This window comes from Sciurus carolinensis, chromosome 10, assembly GCF_902686445.1.
Source record: "Sciurus carolinensis chromosome 10, mSciCar1.2, whole genome shotgun sequence".
In the NCBI taxonomy this organism is placed as follows: domain Eukaryota; kingdom Metazoa; phylum Chordata; class Mammalia; order Rodentia; family Sciuridae; genus Sciurus; species Sciurus carolinensis.
In genome coordinates, this window is record NC_062222.1 from 108,715,491 (window position 1) to 108,736,236 (window position 20,746).

General features: G+C 37.7%; 1 protein-coding gene across 2 annotated transcripts in view; it reads right to left on the reverse strand.

The window, feature by feature from the left end:
• Positions 1-20,010, reverse strand: part of Ube2k (ubiquitin conjugating enzyme E2 K) — a 58,669-nt gene extending 38,659 nt beyond the window's left edge. Inside the window, exon 1 of one of the 2 annotated variants that reach the window (XM_047566515.1) lies at positions 19,762-20,010. In XM_047566515.1, coding sequence (XP_047422471.1) covers positions 19,762-19,824 — 63 coding nt within the window. In that variant the 5' untranslated portion in view covers positions 19,825-20,010. The remainder of the gene's footprint in view (positions 1-19,761) is intronic. The other variant, XM_047566516.1, reaches the window with a different exon arrangement.
• Positions 20,011-20,746: the final 736 nt, after the last annotated feature.

Below are 20,746 nucleotides of genomic sequence, written 5' to 3' on the forward strand. Positions count from 1 at the left end.
ACCAAAAACTAACTAACTAACTAACTATCTATCTATCTATCCATCCATCCATCCATCCATCCACCCATCTATCCATCCATCCATCCATCCATCTACATCAATATCTACAGGTATCTAACTATCTATCTATCTATCTATCCATCCATCTACATCAATATCTACAGGTATCTATAGATAGATATATATCTCCATCTACCAAAAACTGTATGCCCCTCATCTTAATCAAATGATTTAACAAGTGACCTAGCATCACTAGCAATAATAATTCATGTTTTAGTTCATCTTTTTTGCTGCTGTGACTAAGACTCGACCAGCACAATTGTAGAGGAGGAAAAGTTTATTTGGGGGTTAACGGTTTCAGAGGTCTCAACTCATAGAAGGCTGGCTCCATTCCTTGGGGCTCCAGATGAGGCAGAACATCAAGGTGGAAGAGTGTGGTGGAGGGAAGCAGTTCACATGACGATCAGAAAGCAGAGAAAGACTCCACTTGCCAGACACAAAATATATACTCCAAAGACACACCCCAATCACCCACCCCTCCAGCTATATCCTACCCACCTTCAGTTACCACTCAATTAATCCCATTAGGGAACTAATCCACTGATTGGGTTAAGGCTTTCATAACCCAATCAATTCACCTCTGAGTCTTCTTTCATTGTCTCACACATGAGCTTCTGGGAGACATCTTACATCCAAACCCTAACAACTTATATACTAATATAATTTAATATGAAGTACACAATTATTACTTGAAATTTTATCCAAAATTGTTTAACCTGAAGTTAATCAAACCTTTACACTTAAACTCTCAGTAGCTTCAGTGTTAATGACATGAGGGAGGAAAAAAAAGAAAGGTGTGTGTGGGCAAGAACTATTGTAAATTTTAAAAGACCCAAGAATACATTTGTGTTTGTGAATTTTAAGGTGATCCTGATAATTTAAAAAGGTATAAAACACTTTTTAAAATAATTAATTGGGCTGGGGTTGTGGCCCAGTGACAGCACTTGCCTAGCAAGTGCAAGGCACTGGGTTTGATTCTCAGCAGCAAACATAAATTAATTAATTAATTAATTAATTAAATAAAGGCCCACTGCCAACTAAAAAATATACATATTAAAAGAGCTGCAGACTAAAGTTTTTTTGTGGTGAAATTATAGTCATGACAGTCATATTAACTGTTTGATCTTAATATTGGAAATATGAATGTACTGTTCTTTCAACTTTTCCACTGGAAATTTTCTTAATTAAAAATTAACGTCATATAGAGTTTAGGGATACAGCTTAGTGGTGGTGGGTTCAATCCCTAGCAAACACAAAAGGTGAAAAAGACAATAAACAGACAAAATAGGAAAACCATTGCTACTGTTATTGTTTTGGATTTTACTGGAAGCTGGGGACTGAACCCTGGGCCTTACACACACAAGGCAACTGCTCTGCCTCTGAGCATACCCCAGTCCCTGATTTTTCTGTTTAACTTTAAAAATAAATAAATAAATATATGTATGTGTGTGTATATATATATATATACACACACACACACACACACATATATATATAGTGAGAATATGATGAATTGGACTGCCTGGTACACTGCCAATGCTAAGGTAATTTACACAGTACTTTCTAAAAAGCACTTTGGACATGGTATTGAAAGTTCAAATTCATTTGGGCACAGTGGCACATGCCTGTAATCCTAGCAACTCAGGAGGTTAAGGCAGGAAGATATGTAAGCTGGAGGTCAGTTCCAGCTAATTAGCAAGGCCCTACATCAAAATAAAAATAAAAAGGATTGGGGATACAGCTCGGTGGTAAAGTGCCCGGGGTTCAATCCCCAGCACCAAAATTCAATAAATAAATAGTAAATAAATAAATAAGAAGTTCAGATACTATGACTTAGTAATTTTTTTTTCAGGAATCTATCTTAGGGATATAAACTTAGGAAAAAAAAAAAATGTGTCAGCTACTCACAAGAGGATCTCAAGTTTAAGGCTAGCCTTGGCAACTCTGCAAGACCCTGTCTCAAAAAATAAAGAGGGCCGGGTATAAAGCTCAGTGGTAAAGCTTCCTTATATTCAATTCCCTGTTTAAAAAAAAAATCATGTAAAGATCCACATTCAATATTTAGTGGGGAAATATAAACAACTCATAAAAATATTCAATGAAAAAATGGGGGGCTGGGGAGATAGCTTAGTCGGTAGAGTGCTTGCCTTGCAAGCACAAGGCCCTGGGTTCAATCCCCAGCACCAAAAAAAAAAAAAAAAAAAAAAAAAGGTTAAGTCAGGTAATACAGTCATTAAAAGTTTTTAGCCAGCCTGGGCAATTTAGCAAGACCCTGTCTCAAAATAAAAAATAAAGGGCTAGGATGTGGCACAGTAGTGGAGTGCTCCTGAGTTTAATCCCCAGTACTGTCAAAAAAAAAAAAAAAAAAGAAAAGAAAAAGAAAGAAAAATAATTAATACTGTAAAGAAAACACAATATGTATTTAGAGAAAAAAGAATTCAAATTAGTATACATATTTAAATTCTTAAAAAAAAAAAAATGCTGCTGCTACCAAGTGCTATCTGGTTGATGAAAGACTATAGCTTACTTCCATCACCTTTGTATATTTTTCTAAATTCTCACAGAAAATTCAAGAAATAGGATTGTCTTGTGTTCCCAATAAATACTAATAAGCTGTATGCTCTTATTCTCATGGTCACATTCCTGATTTTGTCACCTAAAACTGCATCACCAAAAACCACAACTTCTAAAATCAATTCCAAATTTTCCAGATGCCCAAACTCCTTGGACTAAGTTCACTTTTTAAGTATTCCCAAACCTAGCTTCATCACAACTTAACTGGCTTTATCACAATCACTCTCCTTCATTATTAACTTCTAAAGTCCTAACTTCCCTCCTCATTCAGTTTAGATTCCATGAATGTTTGTTATAAACACTCTGGCAAAATACAGATAACCTGGATGCTTTCTTCCTTCATGGTACTCACATAAAGCCCCAAAGCTAGTTAAACTTATTTCCAAATAATTAAATAGAAAAAACAAAAAACAAACAAAAAAAAAAAACTGTGTGTCCTCCCCAAGCACCACAAGGAAAAAAAACAAAACAAAAAAAAACTACAAAAAAACCCACAACCATCATTAATTGGTCTCATGTTAAAATGAAGACCACGAGTCCCAAATCAAAATTTAAAATTTCCCTACGAGTCTGCTCCTATTAAAGATTAATCCCTCCATTTATTCTCTTATTCTGTGAATATCATCCCCTCTGTTCTTTTCAAGGACTTTGCACCTTCCCTGGCAATCTACTTGGGGGGAAAAAAAGGACTTTGCAATTTTTCTTTAACATAATCAATTTCCCCTGCTCATCAACATATGAATGCATTCTTAAAATCCACCAGAAGTTTTAAATAGATTCCTCAAGCCATAGTCTTCTCCCGCTATGGCTTCTCTTTTCTGCTCCGCGCTGTTAGAGGAAAAACTTCTTCTTTTTTTTTTTTTTTTTTTTTTTTGCGGTGCTGGGGATTGAAACCAGGGCCTTGTGCTTGCGAGGCAGGCACTCTACCAACTGAGTTATCTCCCCAGCCCGAAAAACTTCTTAATACAGTAAACCATAGTTGCCATTTCCTAACTTCATAGTCTCTCAGTAACCCACTCCATTCAGACCTGTCTTCACCATTCCAATAAGAACACTTGTCAAGGTCACTAATGATTACCATGATACAAACTCAATGGTCATGAAAAGGCAGATCACTTTCCTCCTGAAACTGTCTTGATTTCGTTGACACCACACACTTCACACTTTCCTAATACAACAACTAATAACCGGCTCTTCTTATCCTCTGTGGGTTCTCCTCAGTTCAGCTTCAAAATGTACAAATGGCTCAGAACAAAAACCAAAATTTCGCCACAAAACCTCATCTTTTCTTACCAATTTCTCTTAAATTATCAGGTTTAGGTGTGATGGGCTGACAGATCTGACTCCATGAGAATGTTATAGGCCAGACTCTAAGGGAAATGACTAAACAGACTCCATTTTGCTCTGAGACTCCATGTTATGTAGGAAATAAGCTTCTCCCATGGGAACACCCCGCCTCTATACCCATCATCAGTTACTTAGCGTGACAAGTTTAATAATATACAATGGCAACTTCTATGTAGTAAAATTTGCCCTCTTTTGACCTCTATAGCTCTTAATCAATGTACCATGTAAAGGGTAATCGGGTGGATGTTAGCAACCATTCTTTAGTTTGTACTTAGGTAAGGGTCATTTTGACCCATTTCCCCCTCTGTTGATGATCTCATGCTGTTAGTTTGTAATTTCGAATCATAGCAACAGACACTTATGATTGATATGATTTTTGGTATAAGAACCCCTACAACCCTGTGGTCGGGGCTGTTCTCCCAATAGCCATTTTTTGGGGCATTGTGTGAGACAGTCGGCCGGCTTAATACTGACTCTCAAATTTGGACTTCTTAGTGGTGATCGGTCTGTTCTTAAGTTGCACCCCATAACATTAGGCTTTAAATATATCATACAAATGTATATAAACACATTTATATGTGTGTTTCTATGTGTGCCAAATCTATGTCCAGATCTGAATTCCAGACTAATATATTCAACCACTTGTTATTTTCCCAACTTAAAACCTGACAAAAAACAACACGAATTTCTTCTTTTTTTCTGGTACTGGGAATCAAACCCACAGCTAAGAAAACCCTTAAAGGAGACAAACCAGGCAAAGTGGCACATGCATGTAATCCCAGCAATTTGGAGGCTGAGGTAAGAGGATCACAAGCAAGTTCAAAGACAATCTCAGCAATCTAGCAAGGTCCTAATAAGCAACTTAGTGAGAGCCAGTCTCAAAAAATAAAAAGGACTGGGGTGTGGCTCAGTGGTACCTGGGTTCTATTCCAGGTACCAAAAAATAAAGGAGACAAACACAGTTGGCCGGTACTTTTGCATTTCTCCTTCTAAAATACAAAAATCTTGTCTGGACTTCTCACAGTCATTTTGAGAATTTGCAGACAAGTCACACCCCATAAGAATGGTAAATTGAACCCTAGATGTAGTAACACTGCAAAGTCCCCAACCAATCCTGGAATACATTCCTCCAGATTTTACTTCTTTCCCTTTCCTTCTTTTTTTCTTGGTATGTGTTTTGGGTTGTTGGGTCCTGGGGATTGAACCCAGGGCCTTGCCAAGTGCTCTAACAATGAGCTACATCACCAACCCTATTATTTTGAAACTGGGTGCACCAAAATTGCCCAGGCTGGCTTAGATTTCCAATCTTACTGCCTCGGCATATACCACCTTCACCTGGCCCAAACTTTTCTTATTTGTTTAAAACCACTGCTAATTTTGTTATATCCAGCAAACTAAGTCCCTGACTAGAAGATCCTTTTTCCTCAATATCCTTATCTCTTATTGAGATCTTCAATCTCAATTCATTCTCTACAGTTATCTTATAAAAAAACACAAATCTTGGGCTGGGGATTGTGGTTCAGTGGTAGTGTGCTTGCCTGGCATGCATGAGGACTCAAGTTCAATCCCCAGTATCTCACTCATACACATAATAATAATAAATTTAAAAAAACACAAACACTGTCCTTTACATTAAACACTCCAATGGTGATTAGAGTCACTTAAAATCCAAATTCTTTACCCTGGGATTACAAAGTTTTATGTGATCCAACTCCCCATCTACATCTCCAACTTCATCTTTTACCATACTCTTCCCTTGCCCACAATACTCCACCCACCGTGTTGGTTTCTTAAACAAAGCAATCTTATTCTACTTTAAGATCTTGACATTAACTGTTTCCATTAATTTGGAATATTCTTCCCTCTAGAGACATGGTTTTAATCATTCAGATATCAATTTAAGCCTAAAATTTTCGAAAAGGTCTTTCTGATATCTAATCAATAGTAAGTGATTCATTTCATCTATGCAATAATACTACATTTCTTTGCACTGCATTTATCAACTGTTTTTCTCTCTCTGCCTATTTGACACTATCTCCAGCACATATCGTGATGCCTAGCATAGAAAGCCCTCAAATATTTGTTAATAAATCAAGGATTGCTTGGCACTGATGGGAAGAAAAGATATATGAGTGATGACACTTATCTTTGAGAAAATCAGAGTCTACAAGGGAAACAACTAAAACATTAGAAATTACAGATTTGAGCCTGGCTACACAACTGTAATCCCAGTAACCTGGCAGATACTGTCTCCAAAAAAAAAAAAAAAGCAGCAGTAGCTCCTGGGAATGTAGCTCAATGGTGGAGCACCGCTGGGTTTAACCTCCCATACTGCAAAAGAAAAAGAGTTAGAGACTTGAATTTAAAGTGACATGGGAATAACATTTAAGACTTAGGAAAAGAGGATGAGGTTGTAGCTTAGGCACTGTGTCCATTTACAACTAAAAAAACAAAACAAAACAAAACAAAACAAAACAACAGGAAAATCGCCAAATGTGTGTATATGTACATAAATGGGGATGGGGAAGCAATGAGAAAAAAGTACCAAAATTAAGGTGTATCTCTATATTTGAAAAGTTCCAAGGACCAAAAAAAAAAAAAAAAATTCTTTTTTAAATTGAGATGGGGGTCTCATTACATTACCCAGGCTGGTCTCCAACTCTGGGCTCAATCAGCCATCCCACCACAGCATCCCAAGTAGCTGGAACTGTAGGTGTGCACAACCAATCTGATGCACAGATAAAATTTGTTAAAGAAAATAATTATTTGTAGGGGTGGAATTGCAGGTAATCTTTATTGTAAGGTCATTTCCTATATTTTCTAAAATTCTATAATAAGCAAATATATTGCTTTTCTTTTTGGTGCTGGGGATTGAACCCAGGGCCTTGTGCATGCAAGGTAAGCACTCTACCAACTAAGCTATATCCCCAGTCCCAATTACATTGTCTTTATAAAAGATATTTTTAGTTGTAGATGGACACAATACCTTTATTTAATTTCTTTACTTATATGTGGTACTGAGGATTGAACCCAGTGCCTCACACATGCTAGGCAAGTGCTCTACCACCGAGCTACAATCCCAGCTCCAATATACTGCTTTTCTATTCACAGAAATTGGTTATTCATTTGAAAAAGAAAAGCAATTAAATCATTCTTCATTATAAAATGAATGCCAGTTATTTATATGCATGTAAAAGTTGATGATCCTAATATATGCTCAGGTCAATTCCAATTTATCTTGAGTTATCAGTGTAAGGATTATTCCTAAGACTTTCCCTCCCAGAGATTAAGTTACCCCACCCCTTAAACTATACAAACACCTATAATCGGATGTTTGTTATCTCACTGTCTTATTTATTGGACCATAATATACTCATAACACCAAGGACCATGTCTGTTTTATTAACATAAGTGACATTTGATAAAAATCTGATGAATAAATAAAAAATAATGTAAGCTAAAAAACAAAAAAAGCCACAAAAGGATACAGATATCCATATAAAGGGCTAGGGATACAGCTCAGTGGTAGAGCACTTCCCTAGTATGTATTAGGCCTTGGGTTCAATCCCTAGTATTAGAAATAAAGAAACAAAACAAAACCAGATGTGATATATACTAAATAAATACCCCATTAGATTTTCAAACGGGACAAAATTGAGCAAAAGTTTCCCTTCTTACCATCTTGCTTGCCAGCTGTTTTCCTGTGGGTACCAGGAACTGAACAGGAGCACTCCACCAGAGAGGTACATCCTTAGTGGGCTGCTGTGCCCAGCTGATTCCCAGGCCTTTTTTTTTTTTTTTTTTTTGGGTGAGCAGGGGTGGTACCAGGGTTTGAACTCAGGAGCACTTAACCACTGAGCCACATCCCTAGCCCTTTTCCTAGTCCTTTTTTGTACTTTATTTAGAGACAGGGTCTCTCACTGAGTTGCTTAGTACCTCACTAAATTGCTGAGGTTGGCTTTGAACTTGCAATCCTCCTGCCTCAACCCTAACCCTCCTGAGCAGCTGGGATAACATGGTGCCTCACCACGCCTGGCGCTTCCCAGTTTTGACGTGAATGTTCCATTATCCCAAATCAAGACCTACGGAACAGAAAACCAACTTCACCTGGAGGCAATATTTACCAAAATACTCAACTCTTTCTAGTCTCAGAAGCAAGAAAAAAGATATTACTTTCTTGGTGGTTGAGATACAGTCCCCAGAGCTTAAGAAAATCCCTAACTGGTTCAGGAAAACAAGCACCTCCTGCTTCCAAGCAACAGGCTAAGCAAAGGATAATGGAATATCAGTAAGATAGATCTCTGCCCTCAGGGATTCACAGGATTCCTTACAGGCAGTTGGAGATAAAGGACCTAACAAAGCAAACATCTAAGTATATAATAAAAGTAACAATCAATGGCTGGGGATGCAGTTCAGTGTCAGGTCACTTGACAGCAAGCACAAGGTCCTGGGCTCAATCCCCAAAACTTCCAGAAAGGAAGAAAGTAAGGAAGAAAGCAAGTAAGCTAGCTTATGACTAAATCCACAGACCAAAAAAAAAAAAAAAAAAAAAGGTCTGACACATGACAATATTAAATTCATCCAAACACAATGAGTACTCAGTATATACCACTCCCACATATATACCTAAAATTCTTACACATGTGCACCAGCAAGAAATTGGAAATAGCCTAGTGGCTCGGGAGGCTGAGGCAGGAGGCCTGCAAGTTCAAAGCCAGCCTCAACAACTTAACAAGGCCCTAAGCAAATTGCAAGATCCTATCTCAAAATAAAAAAGAAAGGGCTGGGGACATGGTTTAGGGGTTAAGCTCCCCTGGGTTCAATGCCCGGTACCAAAATTTAAAAAAGAAAAATGAAAGAAAAGAAATTAGAAATAGCTCTAATAGACTGATGCATAAATAAGGAAATATCTTTACAAAACCAAGGGGAACTACACAGCAATTTAAGAGAAAGGAAGCACAAAATGTTTTATCAGCAGTTGAAAAGCAATAACATTAGACAACTGACAATTCCAAATAGAATGGTTCATTTGAAACAAAGAAGTCTAAAAGAAAACACACACACAGAGAAAAGGATACATACAAACTTAAGTTAACAAAGGCCTGTGCTAAACTTATGAAAAGAATACTTTCCTCAGCAGCTACAAAATTTTTGATACCTAAAAGTTGGGGCACAGTGACCCACACTATAATGCTACTCAAGGGACTGGGGCAAGGATTGCAAATTCAAGGTCATCCTTAGCCCCTTAGTCTCAAAAAATAAAAAGGGCTGAGGATGTAGTTCAGTAATAGAATGCTCCTGGGTTCAATACCCAGTAGTATACTTTAGAATATTACCAAGCCCACTATGTTCTAGGCAACCTGCAACAAGTTGAAAAGAAAAAGATATGTAAGAGTTCTCAAGGAGCAGGATGTAAGTATAATTACCAATAATAAAATAAGTGCTTTAATAAAGTCTGACAGTGCCAGGCATGGTGGCACACACTTATAATCCCAACTCAGGAGATTGAGGCAGCAGGTTTACAAGTTCAAGGCAAGCATCAGCAATTTAGCAAGACTGTCTCAAAATAAAAAGATATGGGGGAAGAGGGATCGTGGTAAAGAACCCCCAGGTTCAATCCCCAGTACTGATATAAATAAAGAACTAGAACAATATGCAGTCATAATTTTTTTTTAAATGCTGAGGAAAAGATGCAGATGTATATAATTATCTATGAAAAGTCTTTTAGACTTTCAAAAATCTGAGTGTAAAAGTGTTTTACATTTGAAGACACTATACAGACAAAAATACGTGGCACATGCCTGTAATACCAAACTCGGGAGGCTAAAGCAGGATGATGACAAGTGAGGACAGCTTCAGCAATTTAGCAAGACCCTAGGCAACTTAACAAAAGCCTTTCTCAAAATAAAAAATAAAAAGGGCTGCGATGTAGCTCTGTGGTCATGGGTTCAATCCCCAGCAACATCCTGAAAAATAATGAGATGAGCTAGAGAGAGAGAAAAGGAAGCAAGAAGCAGATACTGAGTATAAGTTACTCTTTCTATAATGCTAGTAATGTTTGAAAGAAAAAACCTGATATCAAAGTCCTGTGCTCTCAAAAAATTACTTATACTGGTGGAGAAGTAGATTTCAAAAGGTAAAGTTAATTAATTGCTTCAGGGCTACAACTTTCTGGTCTATGAAACAAGAATAACGTAAATCTCACAAAGCTTCATATGTATACACATATATATACATATATATATATATATATATATATATATATATATATATAGTAGGCATTTAACTATATAAGTAGTTATTTAAATTTGTAGTAAAAGCAAAGAACCTAACAGGAAAAAGGAAAAGGGATTATAAAAAAAAAAAAAAAAAAAAAAAACAGACTGCTGAGATTAAACCCAGGACCTCCTAACTTGGCCAGGCAAGAACTCTACCACTGAACTATATTCACAGGCCCCCAAAAAGATTTTGAATAAAATGAAGTTTGCCTACCTTTTCAGAATCACAATTACAGAACAATATGGATGTCAAGTGGATGTGGCCAGATGCATTCTGGTTTACAAAATCCTTTTCTTTCTTTCTTTGTTTTTGTTTTTTTGTTTTTTTTTTTTAGTGGTGGTATTAGGGATTGAACCCAGGGGCGCTTTACCACTGAAGCTACACACACCCCATTTTTCTGGAGGCAGGGTGTCACTAAATTGCCAAGGCTGGCATCAGCTTCCAGAGCAGCTATTACAGGCATGTGCCACAAGTACCCAACCCAAAACCCAATTTTGAAATCCCTTACATCAGGATCCAGAATTACATACCGCAGGATTAGAATCTGGATTCTTTGGTCCAGTTCCAGAAAGAAATCCAAAACTCTAATTGAAAGCCTCCCAAATAAACTTTTCTTTTCACTTGGAAAGGTGCCATTTTTACACCAACTTGTCTTCAACTTAACTAACACCTTGACAAGATCCACATATATCCCTGTAATACTCCCTTTGGCCAGCAGGCACATGGGTTGTTTGCACATGAAATACTATCAGAAGTACCTGTTCTGGTCCTATCCAGGCATGGTGGTACAAGCTTATAATCCCAGCAACTGGGAAGGCTGAGGCAGAAGGATCACAAGTTGCAGGCTAGCCTCAGCAACTTCAGGGAGACCCAGTCTCGTAATAAAAAGGGCTGACCTGTAATCCCAGCAGCTCAGGAAGCAGTTCAAAATTTGCCTTAGCAATTTAGTGAGGACCTAAGCAAACTGGCAAGACCCTGTCTCAAAACAAAAAATTAAAAGGGTTGGGGATGTGGTTGGGTGGTTAAGTGTCCCTGGGTTCATCTCCCCAGTACCAAATAGTAAATAAAATAAAAAGTTCTATAGGTGTAGTTCAGCAGTAAAGTACCCCTGGGTTCTATCCCTAGTACCACAGAAAAAATTATTTTTAAGTATTCTAGCCCTAATCCTGAATCTTTTTCTTGAGTCATATTCACATTTAGCAACCACTAAACCACTGAAGGTAAGAAGTAACATCATTCATAATCCAGAACAATAAACTGCAGAATATGAAAACAAAGCTAAATTCAACATCTAACAGCTATCCATTCACTATACAAATTTAATATACCCCAAACATTGCTAAGAGCTATACACATTTACTCTTCCCACATTTCTTTCTTTCTTTCTTTCTTTTTTTTTTTTTTTTTTTAAGGTACCAGGAAATGAACTCAGGGTCGCTTAACCACTGAGTCACATCCCCAGTCCTCTTATTTATGTTTTATTTTGAGACAGGGTCTTGCTAAGTCCTTAGGGCCTAACTAAATTCCTGTAGTTGGTCTTGAACTTGCTATCCTCCTGCCTCAGCTTCCAGAGTTGCTGGGATTACAAGTGTATGCCACTTCACCCAGTTTCATACATTTTCATAGATAAAACATCGAAAGAGTTAGTACTCAAGCCAGGCATGGTGGCACAAGCCTGTAATCCCAATGGCTCAGAAGCCTGAAGCAGAAGGATCTCCTGTTCAAAGCCAGTCTCAGCAATTTAGTGAGGCCCTACACAACTTAGTGAGAACCTGTCTCTAAGTAAAATAAAAAGGGCTGGGTATGTGGCTCAGTGGTTAAGCATCCCTGGGTCCAATACTCAATAAAAAAAAAAAAAAAAAAAGAGTCAGTAACTCAAGGTAATAGGTAGAAAAATGAACAACTTAAAATTTAGAAGCCCACACTCTAAATCACTAAACTAAATTTACTATGTTTCAGGAACTAAATATCTCTGCCTCTTGGCAAGTTTAAGTTCTCATTATGAGAGGAGAAAAAAAAAAAAGATACATTTAAATGCTTGATACTCATTTGTCACACTCTTTTATCTTTTTTGTTGCTGGAGATCGAACCCAGGGCCTCATGAATGCCACGCAAGGACTCTTCCACTGAGCTACATCCCTAGTCCGTCTTTCATACAAAGTCTTATTAACATTCAGCTTTTATGGTACTTACTATTTATGCAAAGGATGGTCCCACAGAACAACTCTTTATTATATTTGGGGTAGACTGGTGTACAAAAATCCTGGGTCCATCATTAACAGTTCTGTGTTGCTAAGCAACAACTAACCTCTTTGGGCTTTGGATTCCTATCTTATAAATAAGGAATTTGGCCTAGTATCAGGTCTCTTCTGACACTAAAATTCAACAGTCTGAACTTTTTCTAAGAAACCATTACTGTATTCTTATTTATCTTTTTGGGTACTGGGTACTGAGCCAAGGGGTGCTCTACCACTAAGCTAGGAGCACTTTAAATTTAGATAGGTTCTAAGTTTCCCAGGCTGGTCTCAAACTTGTGATCCTCCCGCCTTTAGCCTCCCCAGTAGCTAGGACTACCAGTGTGCACAACACCCAGCCATTACTGAATTTTTAAACAAGATACTGAAAGGCATCTTTTGAAAACCTTCAAAAATAAAAGGGGTGGGGAGGAAGGAAAAAAATAACAGAATGAATCAAACAACATTACCCTATGTAAATTTATGATTACACAAATGGTATGCCTTTACTCCATATATGAACACAGAAACAACACGTATCCCATTTGTTTACAATAAAAAAAAGAATCTATTTCCAAATTAAAAAAAAATAAAAGTCACGAAATATATATTCATATCTATGCTTTTACTCAAACATAGTGAAAACTAATCTATGCTATTAGCATCAGGAAAATAACTGTGTAGAGAGAGGTTTATGGTGCTGGTAACATTCTATATCTCGATTTGGGTAGGTCATTCTACTCTAAATGTCTTTTACTTTGATATGAAAAAGGGCACTTTTCCCCCAAAGATAACATGGTGTAATTTCACAGCTATGTTTGAGTATATATAAGAGCTCTGCAACCTATCTAAATATGTAAATGTATTTTTTGACTAATTTTATCAATCTCTCTGCTCACTAGTTTCGATTCAGGTACAGATCATCCCTGTACTCCTATAATTCCTTTGAAACTGTTTCCTGAAATTTGAGGTCAGTTTTCACTTTCCTTAAGAACTCTGGTCAAGTCAAGCATTGTGGCACATGCCTGTAATCCCAGAGGCTCAGAAGGTTAAGGCAGGAGGATAGTGAGTTCAAAACCAGCCTCAGCAACTTAGCAAGGCCCTAAGCAATTTAGTAAGACCCTGTCTCTAAATAAAATATTAAAAAGGGCTGGGGATGTGGCTCAGTGGGAAGTGCCCCTGGGTTCAATTCCTGGTACCCACCCCCTAAAAAAAACTCAGTTCCCTTCATACATATATCCTCAGAACTCCCAAAGCATTTATTTTCTGTACCTAGATGATTTTTGATTTTTTGTTCTACAGTTGCTGGGGATGGAACCCAGGGTCTTGTATAAACTAAGAAGGGCTCTACTACTGAACTATAGCTCCAAGCCTTATTTTTCATTGGTAAAATAAAACATGAAATACAATCTAAAAGTGTTACTTGATAGGCTTTGATTTGTTTTTAACCCAATCTATAAGCTTTCTGTGCTCATCCCACTCTAGAACCCCATAAGGTACACTATTTAAATAAGTTCACAGAACTGTAACATACATTAATGTGAAAGAAAAAATAATTTCTACTTAAAAAATTGTTCAAATTCTGGTTGCACTCATATTTTATATGTAATTTTAGCTTTTTTTTTACATCAAAGAGGGGCTGGAGAGCACTTGCCTAGCATATGCAAAGGCCTCCAGTTCAATCTCCTACACCACACCAAAAAAAAGTTTAAAATAAAAGTAAAAATATTAAAATAAAAATATTAAACTTCAAAACAAAATATTCAAAGTCAGTAATTTTTTTTGGTACCTTGTCCATCCTTTAGATAGACACAACATATCTTACATAGTTAACTGTCTTACATGTTCTTCTAAAGAGTTCTGTCTAGCCTTGTGTGGTGTTACATGACTATAATTCCAGCAGCTCGGGAGGCTGAGGCAAGAAGATTTCAAGTTCAAAACCAGCCTCAGAAACTTAGCAAGACCCTGTCTCAAAATTAAAAGTGAGAAGGGCTAGGCATGTGGCTCAATGGTAAGCACCCCTGGGTTCAACCCACAGTACCAAAAAAAGTTGAAGATGTTGCTAGACATACCATAATCTATAATGTATAGGTAAGCAATTCACCAATAATAATCTTCTTAAAATATTAATAGTGCCAAAGTTAAGAGAAACCATGTCCTACAGACACCAAAAGACTTATAGATTTGCAACTGCTTCTATATAATCTAAATGGAGCCAAGTCAAATATATTAAATTTATAAAATTTAAAATGATTTTAAAGGGTTGAGGTTGTGCCTCAGCAGTACAGCACTTGCCGAGCACATGAGAGGCACTGGGTTCGAGTCTCAATACTGCATATAAATAAACATATAAAATAAAGGTCCATTAATATCTAAAAAACATTTTTTTAAAAAAATGATTTTAAAAAACTACTTAAATGCTAAAGGAAAAGAAAATACAAGAGAAATTTTCAGGAAACCCATTTGTTTATGCCATAAACATTCCCTATGAGAATACTACAAAATGTTAGCAAAGTGCAGCTGCAATATGAAAAAACTAGATATCATATAGCATTAAAAAAAAAAAAAAAGAAAGAAAGAAATGTACGTACACGGAATTAAGGGCATTTTACTTCACTGAGCTTCAAATGTTCAAATACTCTGTACTATAAAATGCAAGTAAATTTTAAAATTATAGTTACCACTTATTTCAATGAGTTTAAACTGACATTAAATCAGGTTGTATTTAAATCCTTTAACCAGTAATTCAAACCAGGCTACATTAAAACATAAACAGACCTGGCTCCAAATTTGAAAACTGTATGTTTGCAGACAAATAATTTAACCTATCTGATTCTCAATCATCTTATTTAAGAAATGAAAACCTAATTCAAAGACCTGTTCTTAGTTAGCAAGAGCTGGGTGTGGTGATGTATGGCTATAATCCCAACTACTAGGGAGGTTGAAGCAGAATTGTAAATGCAAGGCCAATCCAAGCAACTTAGTGAGGCCTGTCTCTAAACAAAAAATAAAAAGGACTAGGGATGCAGTTCAGTGGTGAAGTGCACCTTGGTTCAATTCCCGGTACCAAAAAGACAAAATTTAAATAATAAACCAAGCATGGTGCACACCTGAAATCCCAGTGACCCACGAAGTTGAGGCAAGAGGACTTCAAGTCCAAGATCAGCCTCAACAATTCAGCCCGGCTCTAACATAGTGAGTTCCTATCTCAAAATAAAAAATAAGGGCTGGAGATGTGGCTCAATGGTAAAGTTCCTATGGGTTCAACCCCCAGTACCAATAAACACACATACACAAACACCATATATATATATATATATATATATATATATATATATATATATATACACACACACACACACATATATATATACATATATATATACACACACATATATACACACACAAGAAAACATAAAAGTAATGTATATATCAAAATACATAATTAAAGTATTATATACTTAATATTACTAAAAAATGCATGTATAAAATAAAAAGGGCTGGGGATATTATCAATAATAGAGATGCCTAGTACAAAGTCCTAGGATCAATCCCCAGACCCATAGGGGAAAAAAAAATGGCACAGGGCATGGCACACAACTGTACTCCCAGCAACTTGGGAAGGGGAAGCAGAATTATAAGTTTAAACTCAAGGAAGCCCTGTCTATAATAGAACATAAAAAGGGGCTGGGGATGTGGCTTGGTAGTTAAGTGCCCCTGGATTCAATCCCTGGTATCAAAAAAAAAAAAAAAAGGAAAATTGGAAATAATGTATAAACAACAATACAGAAAAACACTCTATAAATGGCAGTTAAAAGCAGCAATAATTGGTAGTAAACAATAATGTAATCCATGAATAAAATACAGATTATGGTTGTATATCCTCACACTCAAGAATTCACCTATACACCCAGTGGCTCAGGAGGTTGAGACAGGAAGATTGCAAATTCAAAGCCAGTTTCAGGAATTTAGTGAGACCCTGACTCAAAATAATAAAAAAAAAAAAAAAAAAAAAAAAATGCTAGAGATGTGGCTCAGTGGTTAAGCACCCCTCGGTTCAATCCATGGTACTATTTATTTAAAAAAAAAAAAAAAAAAAAAAAAGAATTCACTTATATAACAACTCATAAAACTGTAAAATACACTTGAAATCAATTTTCCATTCCTAGCAACTTTGAATCATTACTTAAAATTCAGAGCCATATTTAAAATAAAAATCTGACAGATAAAAGATGAATTTCCAAATACTGTCTTATGGAAAAGAGGCCTTCATTTATTTTGAGTAAATAACATTCATATGACTAAAAATTCAAGAGAGGTCTGTGCCCCAAAAACACCCTATTCCCTTATATAGAAGCAACCAATTACATCAGTTTCTCATGAATCCTTTCACTTTTACTGGAAATAATACATTTTTCCTCTATTTTGACATAAAGGGGGGTTTCTTCCATTCTATTCTGCACCTTGCTTTTCACATTTATTTTGGAGGTTCTATTTTTTATTAGCATGTTTTAATTATATGTAGTAGTGGGATTCATTATGCCATTATGTTATATGCATATAACATAATCTGATCCATCTTAGAGGCTATATTTTATTTGTAATTTATTTATTTATTTTTGGACTAGGTATTAAATCCAGAGGCACTTAACCACTGCGCCACATCTCCAGCCTTTTTTTATTTATTTATTTTTATTTTGAGACAGGATCTTGCTAAGTTGCTTGGGCCTTGCTAACTCATTGAGGCTGGCTTTGAACTTGAATCCTCCTGCCTTAACATCTCAAGCCACTGGGATTACAGGCATGCACCATTGTGTCCAGCACTTATAACCTCTTATGACCAAAATTCAGCAAACATCACGCGTATATTTACTAAAGCACTAAAGGGCAAAAATAGAAAAAAAAAAACAAAAAACAAAAAACAAAAAAACCCCTCATATTAACCAATATTCTTCATAAACACAAGCACATTAATTAAACTTTGGTAAACTAGAGATTTATATCAGGCGACGTGATTAAATACTTATTTGATTAGTCACTCAAAATATTACACACTTAAAAGAAATTTACATGAACTTCAACAATTTGAGACTATTCAATATAATCAACTTAGAAAACTGAGTCCACTAAAACAGCCATGAAAAAATGAAATAAAGCTATTTGTAGGTTATATTTATTCCAAGATTAAATTATCTGATCCTTTCCTAAATGTTCTTTGCAACCTACTTCCTGGAAGAAGTTTCCTTCCAGATTTACACAAGTAGTGCTCTTGAAAAAAATTACTTGTCCATTTGTTTTCTCTCTTTTATTTTTCTGATACACTGTGACTCTTAGATAGTACTAGTATAGTAATATACACTACCATAACAATAGAAGATTATCTGGTAATCTTTAACTCAAGTACAATATTGATGAAAAATCACCTTGCATAAAGCAGAGACTACAGGGATTATCAGAACAGTAATTTACCATTTCTAAATAAAAAAGAACGCTTTACCAATCTGTAAATTTCAGGACTGTACAAGTTTACTACAGAAGAAATGTTTGAGGGTGTTGACAATGTTAGCTGCAATCTTTCATTAGAAGTAAATAAACTTTAAGAATACATTTTCTTATTAAAAAAGTAAAGTCACTGTTCAAATGTTTTTTAGTATAGTCATTTATGACTATTTCTGCATTGTACCACAAAAATACAAAGTCATCCTTCCATTCAGTTTTGGCAAATGAGCAAACATAGAGGTCAAAGTTCATACACATGCTCTGTAAAACTAATCATACGTATATACTACTATATTCAATAGGCCTGCTTAAATTTGTCATCTTTTATTTTTAATAATTTTTCTGTATCAGGTATACTTGGAAAGATCTGATCACTATAGATTCAGTGACACAGATAAAAGCTATCAGACTTATGTCAATTACTCACCACATACTTAAGAAATGTTGAATTTCACAAATCATACTGAAATTATCAAAATATAAGCCATAAGAGAAAAAGACAAATAGCAATAATCTTGAAAAAAAAAAAGTGAGTCTTAAAAAATCATTTGCAGTATTATTTTTTGTTAAATTCAATCAGGAAAAACACCTAGTATTCTTGTTAATTTTGGTAGGAAAAATTACACTAATACTTGCATAGTTTTGATTCAAATAACTAGTCCATTTTGAATACTTTATATAAATAAAGGTGGCCAGCACTAATGTGTAAAAATGCTGCAGGACTCAAAAGAAGCAGGAGACAATTTTTTAAAAATATACACTATGTCGTGCTATGATCTTTTATGCCAAAATAAACCTACTCACTTAATGAAATAAAACCATGTATTTATCTGGTAAAATCCCTTGCTTTTAATATGCCTATTTTTTCAAAAGTATAAGAATCAACTTAACTATGAGGGACATCATAATGAAGTTTCACAGCAGAAGAGTCACAGAGGCATTGTCTTAGGAGATACTGACCTACTACTTGTAAACAAAATTTTGAAATATGCTAGCCACACACCTCATTATTTTTTCCTACCTAAAAACATTTAATACACCAAAGAACCTGCCTTTGACAGTCGAAAAGCTTTAGATAGCAATAAAAAGGCCTAGCAATTGGGGGTAAGTGGAAAAGAGATCATGATCTAATTTGGAATTAATTTCCTGTATTTCCAGTGAAAATTCCTTCATCCCCCTCCCATAAAGATACTATCCCATTATGCCTCCCCTTGTTTCCCAACACCCAGCTATGAGGGAGTAACTCTGAATGTCCTCCTTTCATCAATACTTAAGGACTCACGTCGTTTCTTCCCTACGGAAAGGACAGTAAAGGGCTGACAGGCAATAACCCAGAATACCCTTAAAAGTGTGGGCCTCAGAGCTGCGCTGCTCTCCGGATCCAGTTACCACCTCTCCCCTTCCCCCAACCCACTTCCCGGGTTTTCTCAGGCTCGGCCTGCTCTCTCCCCACCCCACAGCCACACTTTCAGCTGTTGCCACCGCTTCGGGTCTCTCTCTACCGCTGGTATCCCGCCGAGGAGTGCTCCCCTCCCCGCCTGCCCCCCAAACCGTGCTCCTCCCGGACACCCGCCCGCGAGACCGTCTATCCCAGGGCCCGGGGAGGGGAGGGCGGCTGGAGGAGGAGGGGGGAGACTGCTGCTTCCCCACAGGCAGAAGGGCGGCCGCAGGGAGTCGCCCGGGGGAAACCGGGGATGTCTGGGTCGCCGCTGGGAGGGCCCTCCCGCCCTGGGCTGAGGTGGGGGATGTCCGGGAGTTCATTTCTGACCTCCTCGCTCTTCAGCACCTCCTTGAACTCCCGCTTGATTCGCTGCACCGCGATGTTGGCCATGTCTCCGCCCGCAGCTGATTCGTACCCGCCTCCTCCGCCACAGCTACGACCACCGCCACCGCTGCCACCTCTTCCTCCACCGCCTCCTCCCTCGGTGATTCAGTCCCGAGCACACGAACGCTGCCACTGCCGCCCCTGCCGCCGCGCTCTCCTCAGTGTGGAATCACCTCCGCGCCCGGCCACCAAAATGGCGCCGGGTCCGCGCATGCGCACGACGTTGACCCGGCCGGGCGGCGCAGCCGCTCCCGTTGTAGCCCCATACGCCTCCGCCGCGAGCCCGCGCTGCGCCGCGCGTCTCAGGGGAGGCTCCGGCCGCGTGGCTCCGCCCTACCGGCGTCTGGGGCCGGGAGGGTGCGGCTAGCCGGCTGTCCAGCCCTGCGCGGGCCTCCCGGGAGCTCCCCTGCGCCTCCGCCCCTCTTTTCTACCGGTGTGATAAGATCCGGGTTCCAGCCCGACCTGTGCGCCCCCCTGACTCAGCCAGACCCACGACCACAGGCTGGACGTTTCTCGCTGTCTAGCATAGGAAAACACTCTTCCCGAACTCGGTCCGGCCCATTGTCGGTTGGTATAGCTCCAGAAAATCCACTGCGGTCGCTTTTGTTCTGGAACCATTGTAATGCCACTATTATTCGATCATCTCAGGGATTGCTAGTTATTAAGAATGGTTATTGTTGGATCCCACCGGGTGTACTTGAAACAGGTATTCCATGGAGAGGCCCGAGGTGGGTTTAGAAGCCAGATGTTGATCTTTGACCTATTTGGATGATTAATCCCAAGTTATGAAACTAAAACCTTGGTTTTCAAACTTGAGTGTGCATCAGAATCCCTAAAGAGCTTGTTAAAAAGCGAATCGCTGGGTCCCATCCCTAGAGTGGGGTGGGCCTAAGAATCTACATTTAACAAGCTCCCAGTTGCTGCTAAT